Genomic DNA, 18209 nt, shown 5'->3' with positions numbered 1-18209 from the left:
AAATTTTGATTTAATATGATTTTAATTGAATCAAACGGTTAAAAAATTGATTCTAGGAAACTCTCTAAACTTCAATATAAGAAGTTAAAATGAAACCTTATTGGCTTAGTTTGGTATTACTGGAGATTTTAGAAAAATTATTTTTAGCTGTGCTGAAGGAAGAAGCAGCTGTTACAAGAAGCAGTTGAGTGTTTGGTAAATTGTAATTATAGTAGCTGTGCTGGTTCCAAAATCAGTATAAAGCGTTTGGTAAATTTTGAGGTGAAATTGTTGTGGGTATGTAAAATGACCAAAATAGACATGGTATGAAACTTAAATATATATAATTATTTTTGGTAGTTAGAAATACTTGTTTAACTTTAAAAAAACATAATGCTATGATTTTAAATTTTTTAACAATAAATTTATGATAATTAATTCTCTTTTTTTTCATTCACAATATAATTACAGCTAAAAGGAGCATTAATGACAATATGGCAGGGACAATTCCAGTCTTCGAGTTGTGGAATTATTTTGTACTCTCTCTCTTACAAAGCTTGACAGGGACAGTTACAGTCTTGATAACCCAACTAAATACCATAATTATCAATTTTGGTGGGGTTCTTCTCAAAAATCTACAAAAAATATGATAAATTTGTTGAGAAATTTCATACCAAGAAACGGGCTAAGCCAAATGATAATTAATTATAGGACTTCCCAAAAATCTACATTTAATTTGAAAAAATTTACTTAAAGAGTTTTGATTATGTCGCAAGAAATGAATAAATTGGTAGGGTACAGAGAAAAATCCGATAGGAATTCCCAACCCCAACTCAAGTTAGGAAGTATAGGGGCGGAGATGGGGAAGTATATCTGCCCTGATGCCATCCCTACACAAAAGACTCATGAACCTCAGTATTGCTAGCTTGCACTTGTAATGAATCAACAATCAATCCAAAGAAAATTTGTTCAATCATGGATACAAAAGAAAATTATAAAGACAAGAAAATTTCCGGTTACAACAACACTATCGGGGAAAAGAATGATTGAATTCATGTGTAAAATTTTGAGGCCTGCCGAATCGACTATTCTAGTCCAAGTAAACTATTTCAAGCTAATATTAACATCCTTGAAACAAATCAATTGCGAGCTAACAGACTCCAAAATCCAAGGCAATGGGGTTACAACATCCAAAATATAAGATCAAGAATCAAACTTCTCAAACAGTTGAGATCCGTTATCAACCTGCTCCAAAATTTGAAGTTGAGCCAGCAATATAACCCTTCAGTTATAAAGGGATTTCTTGACCAATATTATTTTTTTTCCTCTCCATAAATCAGAAGTAAGCTGCCCTTTATCTGCAGGAAAATTCAAAAATAAGTTCTCCTTAGTTTGACTAAGCAGGTAATGAAAAGATGAAATCAAGAAAATGGTAAATACATCATGCGGTATATTGCACTACCCATAGACTTGATTTACCAAGGTTGTATAGTTAATATTTATGCAGCAGCCAAGAAAGAATATGCTGCAGAGGCAGATGAATCATTTTAAATCCTATAAATAAAAGACAGTAAATGAATTTGGCCTTTGACGGGGGATTGCAAAAGCTTCTTGCAAAGTAAAAGCACCTTTATTAAACTTTGCGTTTCACCAACATTAGAGCTTAATAATAGACATTATAAGGTAAATGAACAAGGTAAATAGCCTCAACTTAGCCATGTCCAGTACATTTCTTCCCCTTAAAAGATTTAACTTTATGTTAGCACTTGGCATAAGCTTGAACGACAAAAGTTAAAGGCATAACTTATTTATTAAACTAGACAAAATGGCTTTACCTTCAAAAGATCATAGGACACTATTCTTCTGGACATATTATCGATAATAATTTCAAGAGTGGATCATCATATAACTGCCACAGTTCCTATTCTATCCATATATCTAACAAAGAGTGTGGGGGAAAAAATGAGAATAGGAATATTAATAAGTAAAATCAAGTTATGAAATTCTTTTGGAGTATACATGTAAGAAATAAAAATAAAAGAACTACAATGACACAAACACATAAAATAAATTTCTACCAGTCAATAAGTTATTGTATTGTATCCATGTTATGAAAATAAATATGCAGTATTATACCTTCTCAAAAACATCAGTTGATAAATTCAGCTCATGAAAGAAACTGTCGGATAGGATGAGAGTCCTAATTCATAAACATTCATAAAAATAGCAAGTAAGCAGACAAATCTAACATATTTTTCTCCAAAAACCAAGAACGATGCAAATTTGATCCAAGACGAAAAGTCCTAGATTGGATGAGAAATAAACAAACATAGAAACCTATTTGTCTTAACCTATTTTTGCAAATTCAGTTGGATCCGAAGGAAACCAAAATTAGCCTAAAACAGCAAAAAGTCCAGAGGCTAACTAAAACCTTCATTATTTTGCTTCTCCACAATGTTTATTATCTAAATTATACCCCAAAAAACTCGATTTAAACCTAAAACTATATTCTAATGAATCAAAAGATTGAATCTTGGAAACTATCAAATTCTTATATATATAACATAGGCAAAATCTCATTCAGAAGTGAAGTGAATAAACATGACATAATTTGAAGGATTTCCCCAGCTAATCGACATTCAGAAAAACCAAATCAACATTAAAAAAAAGCTCAATTGAGTACTTACAGATGCAGAGATGATGAGTTCCAACCAGATCCGGTCTCAGCCAGCTCCGAAATCATGAAACCCTAACACGAGCAAACCACCAACACCGAGAGAAGAGAGAGAGAGGAGAGACTCCGCCGCCGACAATCGCAGGAGATCCTAGCCGAAAACGGAGAGAGGGGGTCTGAGAGAGAGAGAATCAAGATAAACGGAGGGAGCTGAGAAAGCAAGGTTGAGGCTGAGAGAGGGCTGAGGTTGAGAGGCTGAGGCTGAGAGAGATGAGAGATCGAAGGAGCAGAGAGCGAAGGAGCAGGAAGGAGGGGGCTGAGAATTTTTTTGATTCAGCAGGGGTATTTTGGGGATAACAAAAATTTCATTAATGTAAAGGAGTAGATTCCCGCACAATCTACAATCGGAAACAGCAAATGAGCTGCTTCTGATTTCAGCCCAAAATAGCTTTGAGATTCTCTAAGAATCTGTTTTTAAAATGTTTACCAAACACTTTTTTTAACTTTAGCTGAACAAAAAAGTGATTTTGGCCTCCCAAAAGCTCTAGCAAACTCAGCCATTGTCAATAGTGTAATTTGGCTGCCATTTGGAAACTGTGTTAGTCGAAAACTATTTTGGATTATTCCCCGCTAAATACCAATGATTCTTCGGTGCTCTCTGAAAAGTGTTTGTATTCAAAAAGAAAAGAATTATTATGCGCTCGTTTATTTTACCAATTCGAGTTTTTAGTTTTAAATTTTTATAGTAAAAAATTTTCAGAAAAAATTACATTTAATTTTTTTTACTATAATAAAAAATTCTTAAAAAATATCACATCTCAACTTAAATTGAAAATTTAAATCTGTGAAATAAACGAGACTTATATAAACTTTATAATTTCGATGGAGTGACGCTGACCTTATTATTGGTATTTAGCGGGAACTAGTCAAACTTTAAGAGCTAAGCAGTAAGCACTCTTCGGCTTTGCCTTTGGGTTCTAGTTGGAGGCAAAAGGCCTTAATAAGTGTGACATTTTGGCCCCTTTAGGCTTTAACCGAGTTTTTTGTTTTTTTCTTTTAGACGGTAGAAAAAAAAACTAAAAATTATGGTTTTTTTATTAAATATTAAGAATTAAGAGTTTAATGAGTCGAAATGATTTTATAAATTTTTTAGTAAGTAATAAAAATATTAGAATGAGATTTATAATACCTTAATGAAATTTTAATATAAATTTTAAAGTTTATATATCAATATTTTTTTTTAGAATCTATATTTTTTTAGCTTTGATTATGAATTCTTCTAAAAAGTTGAAGTACTTCTCATAGATCATCTATACATTTTTTATAATAGCTTTTGGACCTAGAAAACTACAAGAAGCTTTTAAAAGAAAGAAAGAGAAAAATTGGTCAAGACTTGAGATGAATTAAAATTAATAGACTAATAGTTTACATAAGTTAATAAATAGGCTAAATTACTATTTTTGTTCATAACTTATCTGGTTATAAACCATAACTTAATAAATTTATCCATAATTTATTTGGTTATGAACCATAACTTAATAAATTATAACTTATTAATTTTTATAACTAAAAATTGACTTATATATTTTTTTAAATTTTTCATATTGACATATTTTCTACTATTTTTGTTTTTTAAAAAGCTCTCTAAGCAAGGCCTATTATTTAAGAAAAGCGATTTATATGCAACGTACCAATCGCAATGAATGTATGGTTGGTTACTAATTTGTATGTACGTACGTACGTATGGTTGCTTCCGATTTAAAGTACCAAATCGTAGTTTGGAAAGAAAAGTAGAAGTAAATATCCTATAGCTTCCTTTAATCCTAAAAGAAAACTTTCTCAGTTTTTAAGTTACGTAATTTCACTGATTTGAGTTTAAAATTTAAATTTTATTACATTATAAAAAGTTTTAAAAAATAATCACATTTTATTTTTTTTATTACAATAAAAAATTCTCATATAAAGTCACATCGTAACTCGAATCAGTGAACTAAACAGACCTTTAATTTCCTTCGTTTCGATTTCCTTTGCTATCACTCACCAATTACCAAAAATAAGAGCAGAAGAAGACACAAACATGTATAAAAGATGCAAGTGCGCTGAGAAGTACTCACAGAAACAAGTCAAAAAAGTTGAAATTATGAAGGAAAATAGAAATGGTCTAAAGGTATGATTTTATAATATTGCCATGGTACAAGCTTTTGAAGGAAACAAGTCAAAAAAGTTGAAATTATGGGGGAAAATAGAAATGGTTTAAGGCCCCGTTTATTTCGTCGATTCGAATTTAAAATTTGAGTTTTATTACAGTAAAAAGTTCTCATAAACAGTCACATCTAACTTTTTTGCTACAGTAAAAAACTCTCACATAACATCACATCTCAACTCGAATTAAAAACTCGAATCAGTGAACTAAACGGGTCCTAAACGTATGATTCTATATTATTGCCACGGTACAAGCTTTTTCTGATTATTTTTTTTTCTTTTTCTTTTATGGATAACTCTCAGCCAAGCTTGCTTTCTTTTTATTTATTTTTTTATTTTTTATTTTTTATTTTTTCATTCTATGTAAGTACATCGTGCAAAATGTGCTGTGACATGTCTTGAGTTTAGCTTCGATGTGATCATCCAAAACACAACCAGATCATGTGGAAAATGATTTCTCTCTAATCAACTGAAGTTTTGTAATCCAGAATTTCCTCTCTACCCATTGTCAGAGAGAGAGAGAGAGAGAGAGAGAGAGAGAGAGAGAGAGAGAGAGAGAGAGAAATACCGTATATATCCTAACTATATGTTAGCGAAAAAGCTGTACTTGTTGGCATCAAGAACAATCTGTCTGTTGGAAGATATTGCTCCTAAAGCGCCCAAAGCAGAGTAGATTGAGGCGATCGCCGTGTTTCCCCAGAAAATGAGGCTGTTTTTGGAAGGCTTGAAGGTGACATTGTAGAAGATCATTGGCAAAATGAAGTCGAGAGGGATGCACCCAAATGCTCCAATCACTGCGTTGATGTCTCCAAAGAAAGGAAACATGGCTGCAACAGTTGTGGCTATGACCACCGATAATGATCGAAAAACCAATCTTCGTACGGTGTTACCAATGGAGAATTGATCAATTTTCGGGTCTACAAACTTGCGCTCAAGCACTTCATTTGTTGGCTGCAAGTTAACCTGATAAAAGGTGCAGAAGTTTAGTGGGCGGAAAAAAAAAAGGAAGAAAAAAAGACCATTTTGTGTTCGTTATGTTATGGCTACAGTTGATTGTTCCTTGAATAAATGATTACAGCCAAAAGAAGTAAGAGATAGAGCTGGAAGTTATTTAAGATAATTTGGGAGCCTGGTCAGAATTTTTAGTTGATTGGAGAGATCAGCTCAAGTCAAGTTTTTAATGTAAAGTTCACAAGTGTTTCTTGGGTTTTAAAGGTTTGACAGAAAATAATTAGGTGGCTGAAAAAAAAAAAAAAAACCTTCATTTTTTAATTTAAATTTTTACATAGAACATATTAGGCAAAGGATCTTACTGAAGCCACAGCTGCTATCAAGAGAACCCAAGTTGGTAATAAAGGTTTTCCATCAACCAAAAAGTTGCTCAGAACTGTTACTTGTGCTTGATTGCCGAATGCCCAATAACCCGAAATTGCAACACTGAAAAATGTTGTCACCACAACTGCATAGCACACACAGAATCCTTTGAACATCTTGCCCTTCACTGGTGGTGCTATATAGTTGCCTGCAAAATATAATGGACCATTAGGGAAAAGAGCCTCTTTTGAAATCAACATGTTAAGATTTTGATTGAGTCTCACATTATTAAAATTTAGACTTAATATGCGGGTTTATAACCACTTGGGTACCCTCTCCCTACAAACTAGCTTTTAGGGATGAGTTCTATCCAAGAGTTATAACAATTGGTATCAGAGCATGCCCCTCCTCAGGCCCACATTGCGGAAGGGACGACCTGAGGAGAGGCAGCCTGAAAAGGCCAGAGTGGGCTTTCCAGAGTGGGTTGCCGTAGACGTTGGTGTCGGAAGCGTGGTGGTATGTTAGGATCCTGATTAAGTCTCACATTGTTAAAGTATGAGTTTAACATGTGAGTATATAACCATTTGGACACTCTTTTCTTACAAACTAACTTTTAGAAATGAGTTCTATTAAAGAGTTATAACACAACGTTGAACTTATTAATGACTATATACAACAATCATGTAAATCTGTTTGCCTAGGAATGCATAAATAAATGAAAATAATTGAGAAGATGCAAAAGGAAAACCTGAATCTCAGGAATAATTCCATTTCCGTATGTGGTGGCGATGATTGAAATAGCATTGAAGGATCCGAAAATGCGATCTTGCCTATGTCCACTTACGGAATAGACCTTCTCCGGTGCATTCGTAGAATGTCCTGGAAGTATGGAAGGATTTGGAGTATTAAGTGACAAATGATCCTCTCTCTCTCTCTCTCTCTCTCTCTCCCCACACACACACACTTGTATAAGTTTTACTGTTTTGTACAAAATGTTCCTACCAATGTATATTGAACCGGCTGTTGCGCAGGCGCTATAAGCAAGACAAAGGACAAGGGAGATGAGGTTGACGTGTCTTAGGGAGTGGAAGGATGGAATTTGGACAAAAACCAGCATCAATATCCCAAAAATGGCGACAAATTGGTAGAGCTGCATTGCTTCTTTTGAACTATAGAGCAAGTAAATATACTTCCACAAGACAATGCAATAAAGAAGATAAAGAAAATGTAAGAACACATAAATCTCATATCAAATAAACAAAGTTGTTTACCATATATAAGATCTTTTTCTCCGGGTTGAGCTGAATATTGGTGATGACGAGGTTATTTACCGACAAATCAAGTATTTTTGAGTTTAAATATTTGTGAGTCTTCAAACATTTTTATTAGTTTAATGTGTTTTTGGCGTTATTTTATAGGAACAACAATGAAATGGGACTCGGTGGCTTTTTAGAGTAAAAAATTAGAGCAAAAAGACACTCAAGGCCGCACAACGGTCCTCTTGGGCAGACCCACTTGTGTGGGCACGCCACTTGAGGGGCGCGCCTGCACCACAACCTGTGCGCCCGCGCCACATTGGGCACGTGGGCGTGCCACTAGCCGGGTGGCCACGCCATTGAAGCGCACAACTGCACCCTCTGTGTGCTGATGACGAACTTTGAGCCATTTTTATCCCTTGATCAATATGGATGGCCAATTTTGGACCCTTGGATAAATAGATTTTATTAGATCTTGTGTTCTAGCTTTAATAGTTAAATTAATTTACTTTTCTAGATTCAATTACTTAATTCACTCAATTTTAGTGGCTTAGATAAAATTTATTCATGAACACTCACAATACTTAGTTTAATTCTCAAAAATTCAATCATTACTTTTTAAGATGACAAAAACTACAGATAAATATTTGCAAAAGTGTTGACAAGTTCTAGTTGCTTTTTTCTATTTTTATTCACCTAAACCAAGTACACTTTAGAATATCCTATAAAATGGCAAACGAATTAAAACTGAGTACCTTAAGACTTTGCCCTCCAAGAAGAATGAAGGCTATAACGGCACCATAGCATAAACCAAATTGAATTCGACCAACAAAATAGCTTCCCTATCCTGGTCCTATACGTGCATACAAATGATCATCTTTATGCATACTTGAAACCACTAGAAATAATCTTGCCCATTTTAACAATTTCACACATTTTAATACGTGACATGAATATATAAGCCCCGTTCATTTTACCGATTCGAATTTTGAATTTGAGTTTTGCTACAATAAAAAGCTTTCAGAAGCAGTTACATCTAACTTTTTTACTGCAGTAAAAAGCTCTCACATAAAGTCACATTTCAACTCAAATTAAAAAAAAATCGAATCAGTAAACTAAACATGACAGAACAGATGTGGAAGCACCTAAGATATCAGTGGCCATTTCGCGGAAGCGGAGCTGACGCCATCCGAGCTGAGCATGATGCTCCAAAACCAAGGACAACATATTGTAGGAGTAGAAAGTTACCAAAGCTGATATTACAAGACACGAGATCCCAGCAAACCAACCCAGCAACGACAAAGCGAAGGGAAGACTAAGCAGCGCTGGGGCTACAATTGTAGTTGTCAAGTGGTATCCACAGTGCAACCATGATCCTATATTACATCATCAACAAGAAAACACTTCAATTACAACAGCTTATGAACTTAAATATTTATATATTAATATTCTTGTTTACACTAATTAGTAATTATATGTACCTCTAGATTTGAGCACAAAAAGAGCTCCAGCATCAAGTTTCTTCTGAATGTTAGCTTCATTAGTATGATTTTCCTTTTCCGTGGTTGTAATTTCCATCACTAAATTGGGATTGATTGATCCGTTCTCTTTATGTGTTTGAAGAATGTAAAATGGCTACAAGATAATCTTATGGGTTGGTTTCTTTAGTTTTGTTGAACTGATAATGTGGTTAGTTTTGTTAATTTTTCGGCGGTGAAAATTCAACTGGCCGGAAAGTCAACTAACTTGGCCTGAAGTTAAATGAAAACCTTACATGATTTTTTCCCCCCCTTTAGTGGAAGAACAATTCTACGTGAGACAAGAATATTGAAGTTGTAGTTTGTCTTATTGGATGACTTAGGATGCCACATGAGATTAAAAAGAACTTAGGGGAGTGGTTTAGGATCAGAAAAGGACACGAATTAAATGAACAAAAAAGACTTAGGAATGGGAGAAAAATACTCTTGTATAAATCAAAATTTTTATCATTTACTTTTAATTAATAATTTTTTTAGTCAAATAACTGTACTAATAATAGGGTATTAATCAATAATAAATGGTAAAAATTTATACACATACACTCTTAAATGTAAATTATGTGATTTTCTCAAAAGACTCTTGTTGTTTAATTTCCTAATATGAGTTTTGGCAAAACTTGAGTTAAATGAGTAATGTTATTGGGCACCGATGGTGCTTAGCGCCATCTATTAATAGAAGGTGTTGCGAGACCCACAAATGAGATTCATTTTCTTGGCGGTCTCTTTTAAGTATTTTTCACGTTGAATTTGTACTTGTAATCATTCTTGAATATTCCATTAAATTTACAACCGAGTGAGCCGAACAAATATTGGTCATGAGAAAAAAAAATAGAAAAAAAGAAAAACATATATTTCGTTTATATTCCATGTGAAAACGACATATCGTTTTTTTTTTTTTTTTTAAAAACATCGTAAAATGCTCTATGAAAATTATAGTTTTGATAAAAACGACAATCTTTTCGGTAGAAGGAAATAAGTCACTTGGAAACGACATTTTGATTTGTATAAATCAAAATTTTTATCATTTACTTTTAATTAATAATTTTTTTAGTCAAATAACTGTACTAATAATAGGGTATTAATCAATAATAAATGGTAAAAATTTATACACATACACTCTTAAATGTAAATTATGTGATTTTCTCAAAAGACTCTTGTTGTTTAATTTCCTAATATGAGTTTTGGCAAAACTTGAGTTAAATGAGTAATGTTATTGGGCACCGATGGTGCTTAGCGCCATCTATTAATAGAAGGTGTTGCGAGACCCACAAATGAGATTCATTTTCTTGGCGGTCTCTTTTAAGTATTTTTCACGTTGAATTTGTACTTGTAATCATTCTTGAATATTCCATTAAATTTACAACCGAGTGAGCCGAACAAATATTGGTCATGAGAAAAAAAAATAGAAAAAAAGAAAAACATATATTTCGTTTATATTCCATGTGAAAACGACATATCTTTTTTTTTTTTTTTTTAAGAATCATCGTAACATGCTCTATGAAATTCATAGTTTAGATAAAACGACAATCTTTTTCGGTAGAAGGAAATAAGTCACTTGGAAACGACATTTTGATTCTTCGTCAAACCAAAACAATATGTCCTTTTCTTTCAAGAAAAAAAAAGAAATATATATATATATATGTATTTTTTTTCTGAACAGCAGAAACAATATGTCGTTTATTTATATCCCACCAACGATGTATTTCACCAATTCACTCTCCCAAAAACGGCATGTAGTTTAGATTTAGATGTTGCCATTGGACAAAAAAGTAATTTCAGCCCGAGGCCAATTTCCCATTCACATTCAAGGGAAAATTAGTGAATTCACCGTTTTATAACATTTTTACTCTTTAGTCTTAATTAATAAAATTTTAACTAATATAGTTCTTTACCTATGGTATTAATCAAATTTAACCAGTAAAAATTTAAAACTCATACATTTTAAGAGTTTTTCCTTATAGAAATGATGTACAAGACCGGACAAAAAAGTAATTTTAGCCCCAGAAAATTAGTAAATTCATCATTCAAATGCATTGTTATAAAATTTTTACTTTTTATTCTTAATTAATAAAATTTGAACTAATATAATTCTTTCACCACGGTATTAATCAAATTTAACCCATAAAAATGTAACAGTCATGCATTTTAGGTTTTTCCATATGTAAATGACGTACAAACCCTTATCAATCATCCCAAATAACGGAGTTGCACTTCGGCTTAAACCCTCCGTTCCAAATTTCCAACCTCACTTCAAGACCTCTCTCTTTCTTTCTCTAGATTCTTTTTGCTTTCTCTCTCCTTCTTTCTGCGTTTCCATGGCGAAAGGAGACGACATAGTGACGAGGAAGAAGAGCAAAGCCAATCGGAAGAAGCTCAACAGTCAGACCCAGAGTTCCTCCTCGGTTTCCGCGCGCGTCGCCGCCCTTATCGCCGCCAAGAAGCGCCGCAAGTCCGGCACGCGCCGCAAATGCCAGGTGATTCCACGAAGGGCAACGTCGTTTTCGCTTCATTTGATTTTTTTTTTGCGGTTTTAGTTATGGAAAACAGTTTAATCTTGCTGTGGTTTAAGTGGATTTTTGCTTGTGGAAAAGGAAAGTGGCGCTTTTGTTTTGAATGAGTTTTTTTGCGATGAATCTATATGATTTGTGAGAGCGTAGATTAACATTGCTAGAGAAGTAATTCGATTGTGCTTTCTTATTGAATGATTTATCTGATGAGTTGTGCACAATATTTTTACTTGATACGAGTGGATATCAAAATGACACTGATGTTGATAATGTAGGCATGGTAATGGTTGGTCATGTATTTATGTGTGTATTTTTCTATTTCAACAACAACACTTAATCCCAAATAATTGGAATCGACTATATGAATTTCTCCTTTTCAGTCTGTTCTATTAAACACGAGACCCTTATGAAGCTATAGATCTTGAAAGTCGTGTCTAATTATGTCGGCCTAAATAATTCTTGATCTACCCCTCGCTCTCATAGTACTAGGTATTTGGATGTTCTCTCAAGCACGAACAGGTACATCTAACGATCTACGTTGTACATGCCTGTACCACCTCAGACGGTTTTCTCTCACCTTATCTTCTATTGGTGCTACACCTATTTTACTTCGAATAATTTATTCCGTATGCGATCTATTCTCGTATGGCCACTCATCCATCTTAACGTACGCATCTTCGCCACACTCATCTTGTATATTTATTGTCTTTTGATGGCCCAACATTCACTACCATATAACATAGCTGAGTGAATTGTTGTCCTATAGAATTTTTCTTCCAACTTAATAGGTATCTTATCATCACATAAAACTCCCATGACATTCTTCCACTTAACCCATCATGCCTTAATCCTATGTCCAATATTCTCATCTATATCTCCTTCACATTGCACTATGGATCCAAGGTACCTAAATTTCCTAAAAGTCCCAATCACCACACCATCCAAAAAAATTCCATCACTCTAGTCTCTCAAATTACTAAACCTACAATGCATGTACTCAGTCTTCGTTCTGCTTAACTTAAATCCTTTTGTCTCAAGGGTCTGTTTCCATAGTACTAACTTACGGTTAATGCCCTCTCAATGTTCATCAACTAAAACTATATCGTCTGCAAAAAGCATACACCAGGGAATCCCATCTTGAATTTCTCTTGTCAGCTCGTCCATCACGACAGTGAAAAGATAAGGACTAAGAGCGGAACCTTAATGAAGGCCAATCCGAATGGGGAACTCTTCCGTGTAGCCTCCAGTAGTTCTCACACTTGCGACAGCTCCATCATACATATCCTTTATTACCTTGATATATCTCATATGCACTCCTCTTTTCTCTAGTACCTACCATAACACTTCTCTCGGTACCCTATCATATGCCTTTTCTAAATCTATGAAGACCATATGCAAATCTTTCTTAGCTATTCTATACCTTTCAATCAGCATTCTAAGAAGAAAAATAACCTCCATGATTGATCTACCGGGCATGAACCCAAATTGGTTACCTAAGATGGTAGTTGTGGCCCTTAATCTCTTTTCAATAACTCTCTCTTAAAGCTTCATAGTGTGACTTATGAGCTTTATGTCCCTATAGTTGTTACAATTTAGGGCATCTTCTTTATTCTTCTTCATTGGAGATTCGCATATACCACATATAATCTATATATATAGCTTTGGTTATATTTATATTTACATGCTGTGAATATGAATTCAGTTTTTGTAGCAAATGAGTCAATTAGATTCTTGCTAAATGACCCCATTGCATTAGGCTTGAGGCAATTGGTAAACTTTTATTTTCTGTTATTATTATTATTATTATTATTTTTTTTTTTTTTTGGTAAATGTCGTTTGGTCGTAAGTTGAATTCTTTTATTAAGTTGTGTGATGCGCATAGTAACCAGTGATTGCTCATTTTGCTCGTTATTCTTTTTTCTTTTTTTTTTTTCTTTTCTAGTAGTATGTTTAAATAATTTCTAAAGGAAGTGTCGGATTTCCAAATTAAAGTTGTTTATATCTTTTCTCATGACATTACAGGGGATGTGTTTTAGCGTTCCTACCCCTGACGATCCCTTCAATGACAGGCATGGTAAAAAAGATCTGGAAACAAAGGTAACCAGAAAAGTTAGGCCTTACAAAAAGGATGAGAAGGCGTTTTCAAAGGAGAAGAAAGTACCTCCATGCAAACCAACTCTTGGTAAAATTGATGCGAGTGTGAATGACATTGATGACAAAGCTAAGGTTGCAAGTTTGAAGAATGAAAAGATATCGTTGAAGTCTATCAATGATGTGGTGCTAAGAACAAAGACTCAGTTCAATGGGAATGAAGGTGTGCGTGATCACCAAGAACAGGACTTTGAAAATTCAGAATGTCCATCTAAGTATCTTATTATGTGCTTGAATGAAATAGAGAATGCACTGCGTCATGATGACACCCACACTGCCGAGGAGGACAAACCTTTGTTTGTTAGTACTTGGGGGATTGAGTTTTGGAAATGTTATTCAGCTGGAAAGGATATATTAGAGACAAGCGTGTCTTCTACTGTAGAGCAAATTTCATGGATTGTTTGCAGTGCTGCTGACACTATTTCAAGAAAGGAGGAAGAAGGTCTATCATATTCCAGCCCATTTCTTTTGTTTCTTGTGCCATCCCAAGAGAAAGCTGTGAAGGTTTGTGCTATATATTGCGTCTTTTGAGGCATTTTGGAACTCTTCAGTTCTGTGAATCTTTTCTTGAAAATGAAAGTTTTAGTCTTTAGACATTTACTCGTTTAATTTTGAAGCTTGCATAGGAACTTTCAAACATGCAAGTTGACTTAATACAAACATGTTAAGAGTGAGGTAACAACTAACAAGGGATTAGTTTGTGCCCAACAATCATTTTTGTGCCTCTTATTCAACCATTCGACAACAACAAGCAATAGTATTCTTGTGTTTGTACATCAAATGCAGAGGATATGTTAATTTCTATTTTTTCCCCTCTTCTATTGTCATATCAGGTACGTTCAGTGTGCAAACCTTTGAAAGTTCATGGAATACATACAGTGAGTATACATCCAGGTGCTTCCATAGACCACCAGATTCAAGGGTATGTAAATGTCAGACTATACAATTTAAATGTTATTTTACTTAAAAAAGAAAAAGAAAGAAAAGAAATGAAAAAAAAGAAAAGAGATTGACAAGTTGCCGGTCTATCCTACTATTTTTGTTTAGGGAAAATTTTATTTTGGCACCCTGTGTTATATCAAAATATGAGTTTGGTACCTTCTGTTTTTAACATGCTGGTACCTTAACCTTTTAGAAAATCTTCTTTTGGTACTTTGGGGCAGTTTTTTGGGACACCAAAAGATAAAATTACCCTTATTATTAACTATATAAAAAGCTTTTTAAAAAATCTTAAACCTACAACTAAGATTTTTGCTTTATGTTTGGGACAGAGTGAAGTTTGGGTGTCCGGTTGCAGCTTTAAGATTTTTTAAAAAGTTTTTATACATATTATATAATGAGGGCAATTTTGTCATTTCATATTCAAAAAAAGTATCCCAAGGTACTAAAAGAAGATTTTCTAAAAAGTCAAGGTACCGGCATGAAATTATTAAAAGTAGAGGGTACCAAACTCATATTTTGATATAGGGTACTAAAAGGAAAATTTTCCTTTTGTTTAAATATGCATTTATCATGACGCCTCTCCATAGGTTATTTGGTTAGAACATTACGGTTGTTGCTGAGGGCATTCGTGCATGAATTCATGTAGCTATCTTCCTTTTGTGTTGTAATGTTATTTGCCAAGTTCTTAGCTCTCATGCACTTGTTATGTTTATTCTCTAGTATAACTCAACCATATCTCTGTCTTGTTTCATTTCTCACTAAAAACTTCTTTTCATCAATAGGTTGAAGAATTGCGAGCCTGAGTTTCTCATATCAACACCTGAGAGACTTTTGGAGCTTATTTCTCTGAAGGCCATTGATATATCTGGGGTCTCTTTATTGGTAATGTGTTAATCTGTTTATTTACTCTGCAATAATACTCCTTTTTCTCCGATTCAACTTTGTTATGAATTATTATGGATAGTGTAAAGCAAGGTTTAAACCACATTTTAGTTTTGTAGGTTATCATTACGTCTTTGCCTGGAACTCTTATTTTTATTCAAGTTATGAAATTAAATATATTTGAGAATTTAATGAATAAAAGTATAATGATACACTGATTTTGGTTTTCTTTTCTGGATCTCTTTGATACTGAAAATTTGTTTTTAATTAACGGTTTGATGTCTTCTTCAGTTCTATTTTTCATATATCGCAAGACTGTGTATCAAGTCAGCCGGGCTGTATATTTGGAAATTTATTATTTCCGTTGTATACTTTTCGATGGCTGGTGACAATTTCTTGTTCTTCATCTTTGCCTGTGGTTGCCCTGTGTTGTTTTAACTATTTTATGTACTTTTTTGTTCTTCATTTCTTGTCAACACTTCGATATGCATTTACATTAAGGTAGTGCAATAAGTATAGCCGCCGCCAGCTACACCTAGCGTGTGAAATAGAAGCTCGAGAAGGAATACCAAAACCTAGTTCATAGAACTATACAATATTATTTTTCAAAAGGATGGAATGAGTGAATGCACTTTCTTACTGTTAATTGAATAATAACATATTGACTTTCACGTATATATTTCAAGTTTGCCTTCTAAATATTGGATGGGCATATTCACAATTAATGAATTTTTAACGAGTAGTATAAACTGAAATCATCATTTTTCAGAAAATGGGAGGCTATGATACATGCATAAGTTACTATACAAAACTTAAGTCTTTCCACAAAGTCTGATTTCTTTGATTGCTATTAGAGATAGGTTTAAATATTTGATTGGGGAACATTTTTGCGGACTTCCAATTTTGTTATATTTTTATTATGTAACTGCATGGACATTATATGAGTAACTATCTCTTTCTAATCATTGCTGATGTTCAATGCGGTGATTGATTTTACTGGTGTAATGAACATATGTTTGCACCACATGAGCTGTGAATTCATTATTCATTTTACAAATCTCCCAGGTCCTAATAATGAGGGGACATGATACTATGAGATGTCTCCTATATTAATTCATTTCTCATGTAAATAGGTTGTTGATGGATTGGATGCTGATCGCAAACAAGGTTATGTTGATAGCATAAAAGCCATTACGCAGTCTCTATCGGAAAACACTCGTCGCTTGGTCTTCAATGATTGCTTTAGTCCTTCATGTGTCCCTGTGTTGCAAGATCTTCTACTGGGACGAGCCTATAAATTATCATCTATGAATGATTCTCTTACCGGTAAAAAGATCTATTCGGCAGAACGGAAACTAGCAGAGGTACCGAAATTAACCCTCTGACTGGAATGGTAAACTCTTATGAAAAACCAAGACACTTTTGGTCCGCCTCATCTTTTGCATATTTGGTAACACTTGGACTCTTTGAAGTTTTTCCCTGAAGTCTTGAACTATCACTAGGGATGATACTCACTATTATGCGTTTGAGGCTATCCTAGCTTTTATGATTATGCGTTTGTTTGTTTCCTTGAAGACAGTAAAAGAATTCTTTTTTTTTTTCTGAATTAAATGAATTGACAAATAATTGTTTTTGTCCTTGTTTATCAATCCTGGGTGTGTAGTTTTCGGTTTATGCAAGGTTTTAGGTGTTTAGTGTCGTACATGTTTTGGAAAAAAAGAAAAGATATTAGAATGACTAATTCTGTCTTCTGTTTTTCTGTAGAAGTCTACTGCTTCTTCTTGCATGTTTATAGCCTTTTGTGCAAAGGACTAATATTTAATCCTCGTCACTTTTCCAGTGTTGAATTTAACAACAGAATGAAGCATCCAGTCTCTATAAGCAATAATTGAAGTTCATTCAACTGATTTAGCGGAGTATGAACTTGCGCTCGATTTTTTCCCCCTCTGGCAATAGACAATTTGCCTTGGAAACCTCACGAAGATGACGAGTGAACCTGCCAATAGAGCATTTCATCATATTATAATCGATGAAAAGATTCGGTAGTTGCTGACCGTTGATTGAAAGAGCGCTGAAAACATGCCTCAATTCAAATTCACTTTTTTTTTTTTTCCTTTTCTTTTTTCATACTGCTTGTTTAGCGTTGCAAAGGATGCATAATTGTGCATGGTCGGAATTTGATGCGTGTTAAAGCTCGTTGAGTCCTGTATCCAGTGAAGTTTTATAGATTATATAATTGATTATTGTATGAAAAAATTAATGCAAGAAATTTTGGTAGAAAGAATAGTTGGGAGCTGTAAGTCGCTAGAAAGGGTTTGCTTAGAAATTGTCTTGTGCATTCTTTAGCGGTTAATTATGAAATTGCACGTGCAAGCAGTGCCATAATTTACTCTAATATGTTTAGGTAGTTGGGATTTCTTGATGCACCAATTTTGAGTAAGCTTGATATTTTCACGTAATCTATGAATTTCGTCCTCAGATGAGCTGTTTGAACGAGCTGTCCGAACGCGGAGTACAAAAGACGGGTCCGTCTGATCACTTTCCCGTACACCCGCGGGTCGATTGATGCCATTTTTCTCTTTGTTTTACGTTCAGCCTTAGAATAACAGAAGTTTGGCCATTTGTTATGGTAGCAGTAAGAAGCACCATTGGACTTTTCATTTAGGTATGCATTGATAACTCATGTTTTGTCACGGCCATTACTCATGTAATCTCGTAGTTCTTGAAGCGCGCGCATGTTAGATACACGTCTCCTTTACACACT

The 18209-nt window shown here is 34.0% G+C and overlaps 1 protein-coding gene and 1 pseudogene across 2 annotated transcripts; one reads left to right on the top strand and one right to left on the bottom strand.

Moving 5' to 3' along the window:
* Positions 1–5437: 5437 nt before the first annotated feature.
* On the bottom strand, positions 5438–9003 carry LOC21399843 (annotated as a pseudogene).
* A 2227-nt stretch (positions 9004–11230) lies between these two features.
* LOC21399841 lies at positions 11231–17713 on the top strand. 2 transcript variants are annotated; one of them, XM_024174628.1, is made up of 6 exons: positions 11231–11437; positions 13493–14125; positions 14455–14543; positions 15346–15445; positions 16579–16809; positions 17286–17713. In XM_024174628.1, exons 1-6 carry the CDS (start codon positions 11279–11281, stop codon positions 17289–17291), a joined length of 1218 nt encoding a protein of 405 aa, XP_024030396.1. In that variant the 5' UTR covers positions 11231–11278; the 3' UTR covers positions 17292–17713. The 2 variants fall into 2 exon arrangements, with proteins under 2 accessions (XP_024030396.1, XP_024030395.1); XM_024174627.1 differs by having other exon boundaries at positions 16579–16838.
* The last annotated feature ends 496 nt before the right edge of the window (positions 17714–18209 follow it).

This window comes from Morus notabilis, unplaced genomic scaffold, assembly GCF_000414095.1.
Source record: "Morus notabilis unplaced genomic scaffold, ASM41409v2 Scaffold112, whole genome shotgun sequence".
NCBI lineage: Eukaryota > Viridiplantae > Streptophyta > Magnoliopsida > Rosales > Moraceae > Morus > Morus notabilis.
The sequence above is the reverse complement of the archived record's forward strand: the minus strand, read 5'-3'. Positions and strand labels throughout refer to the sequence as shown.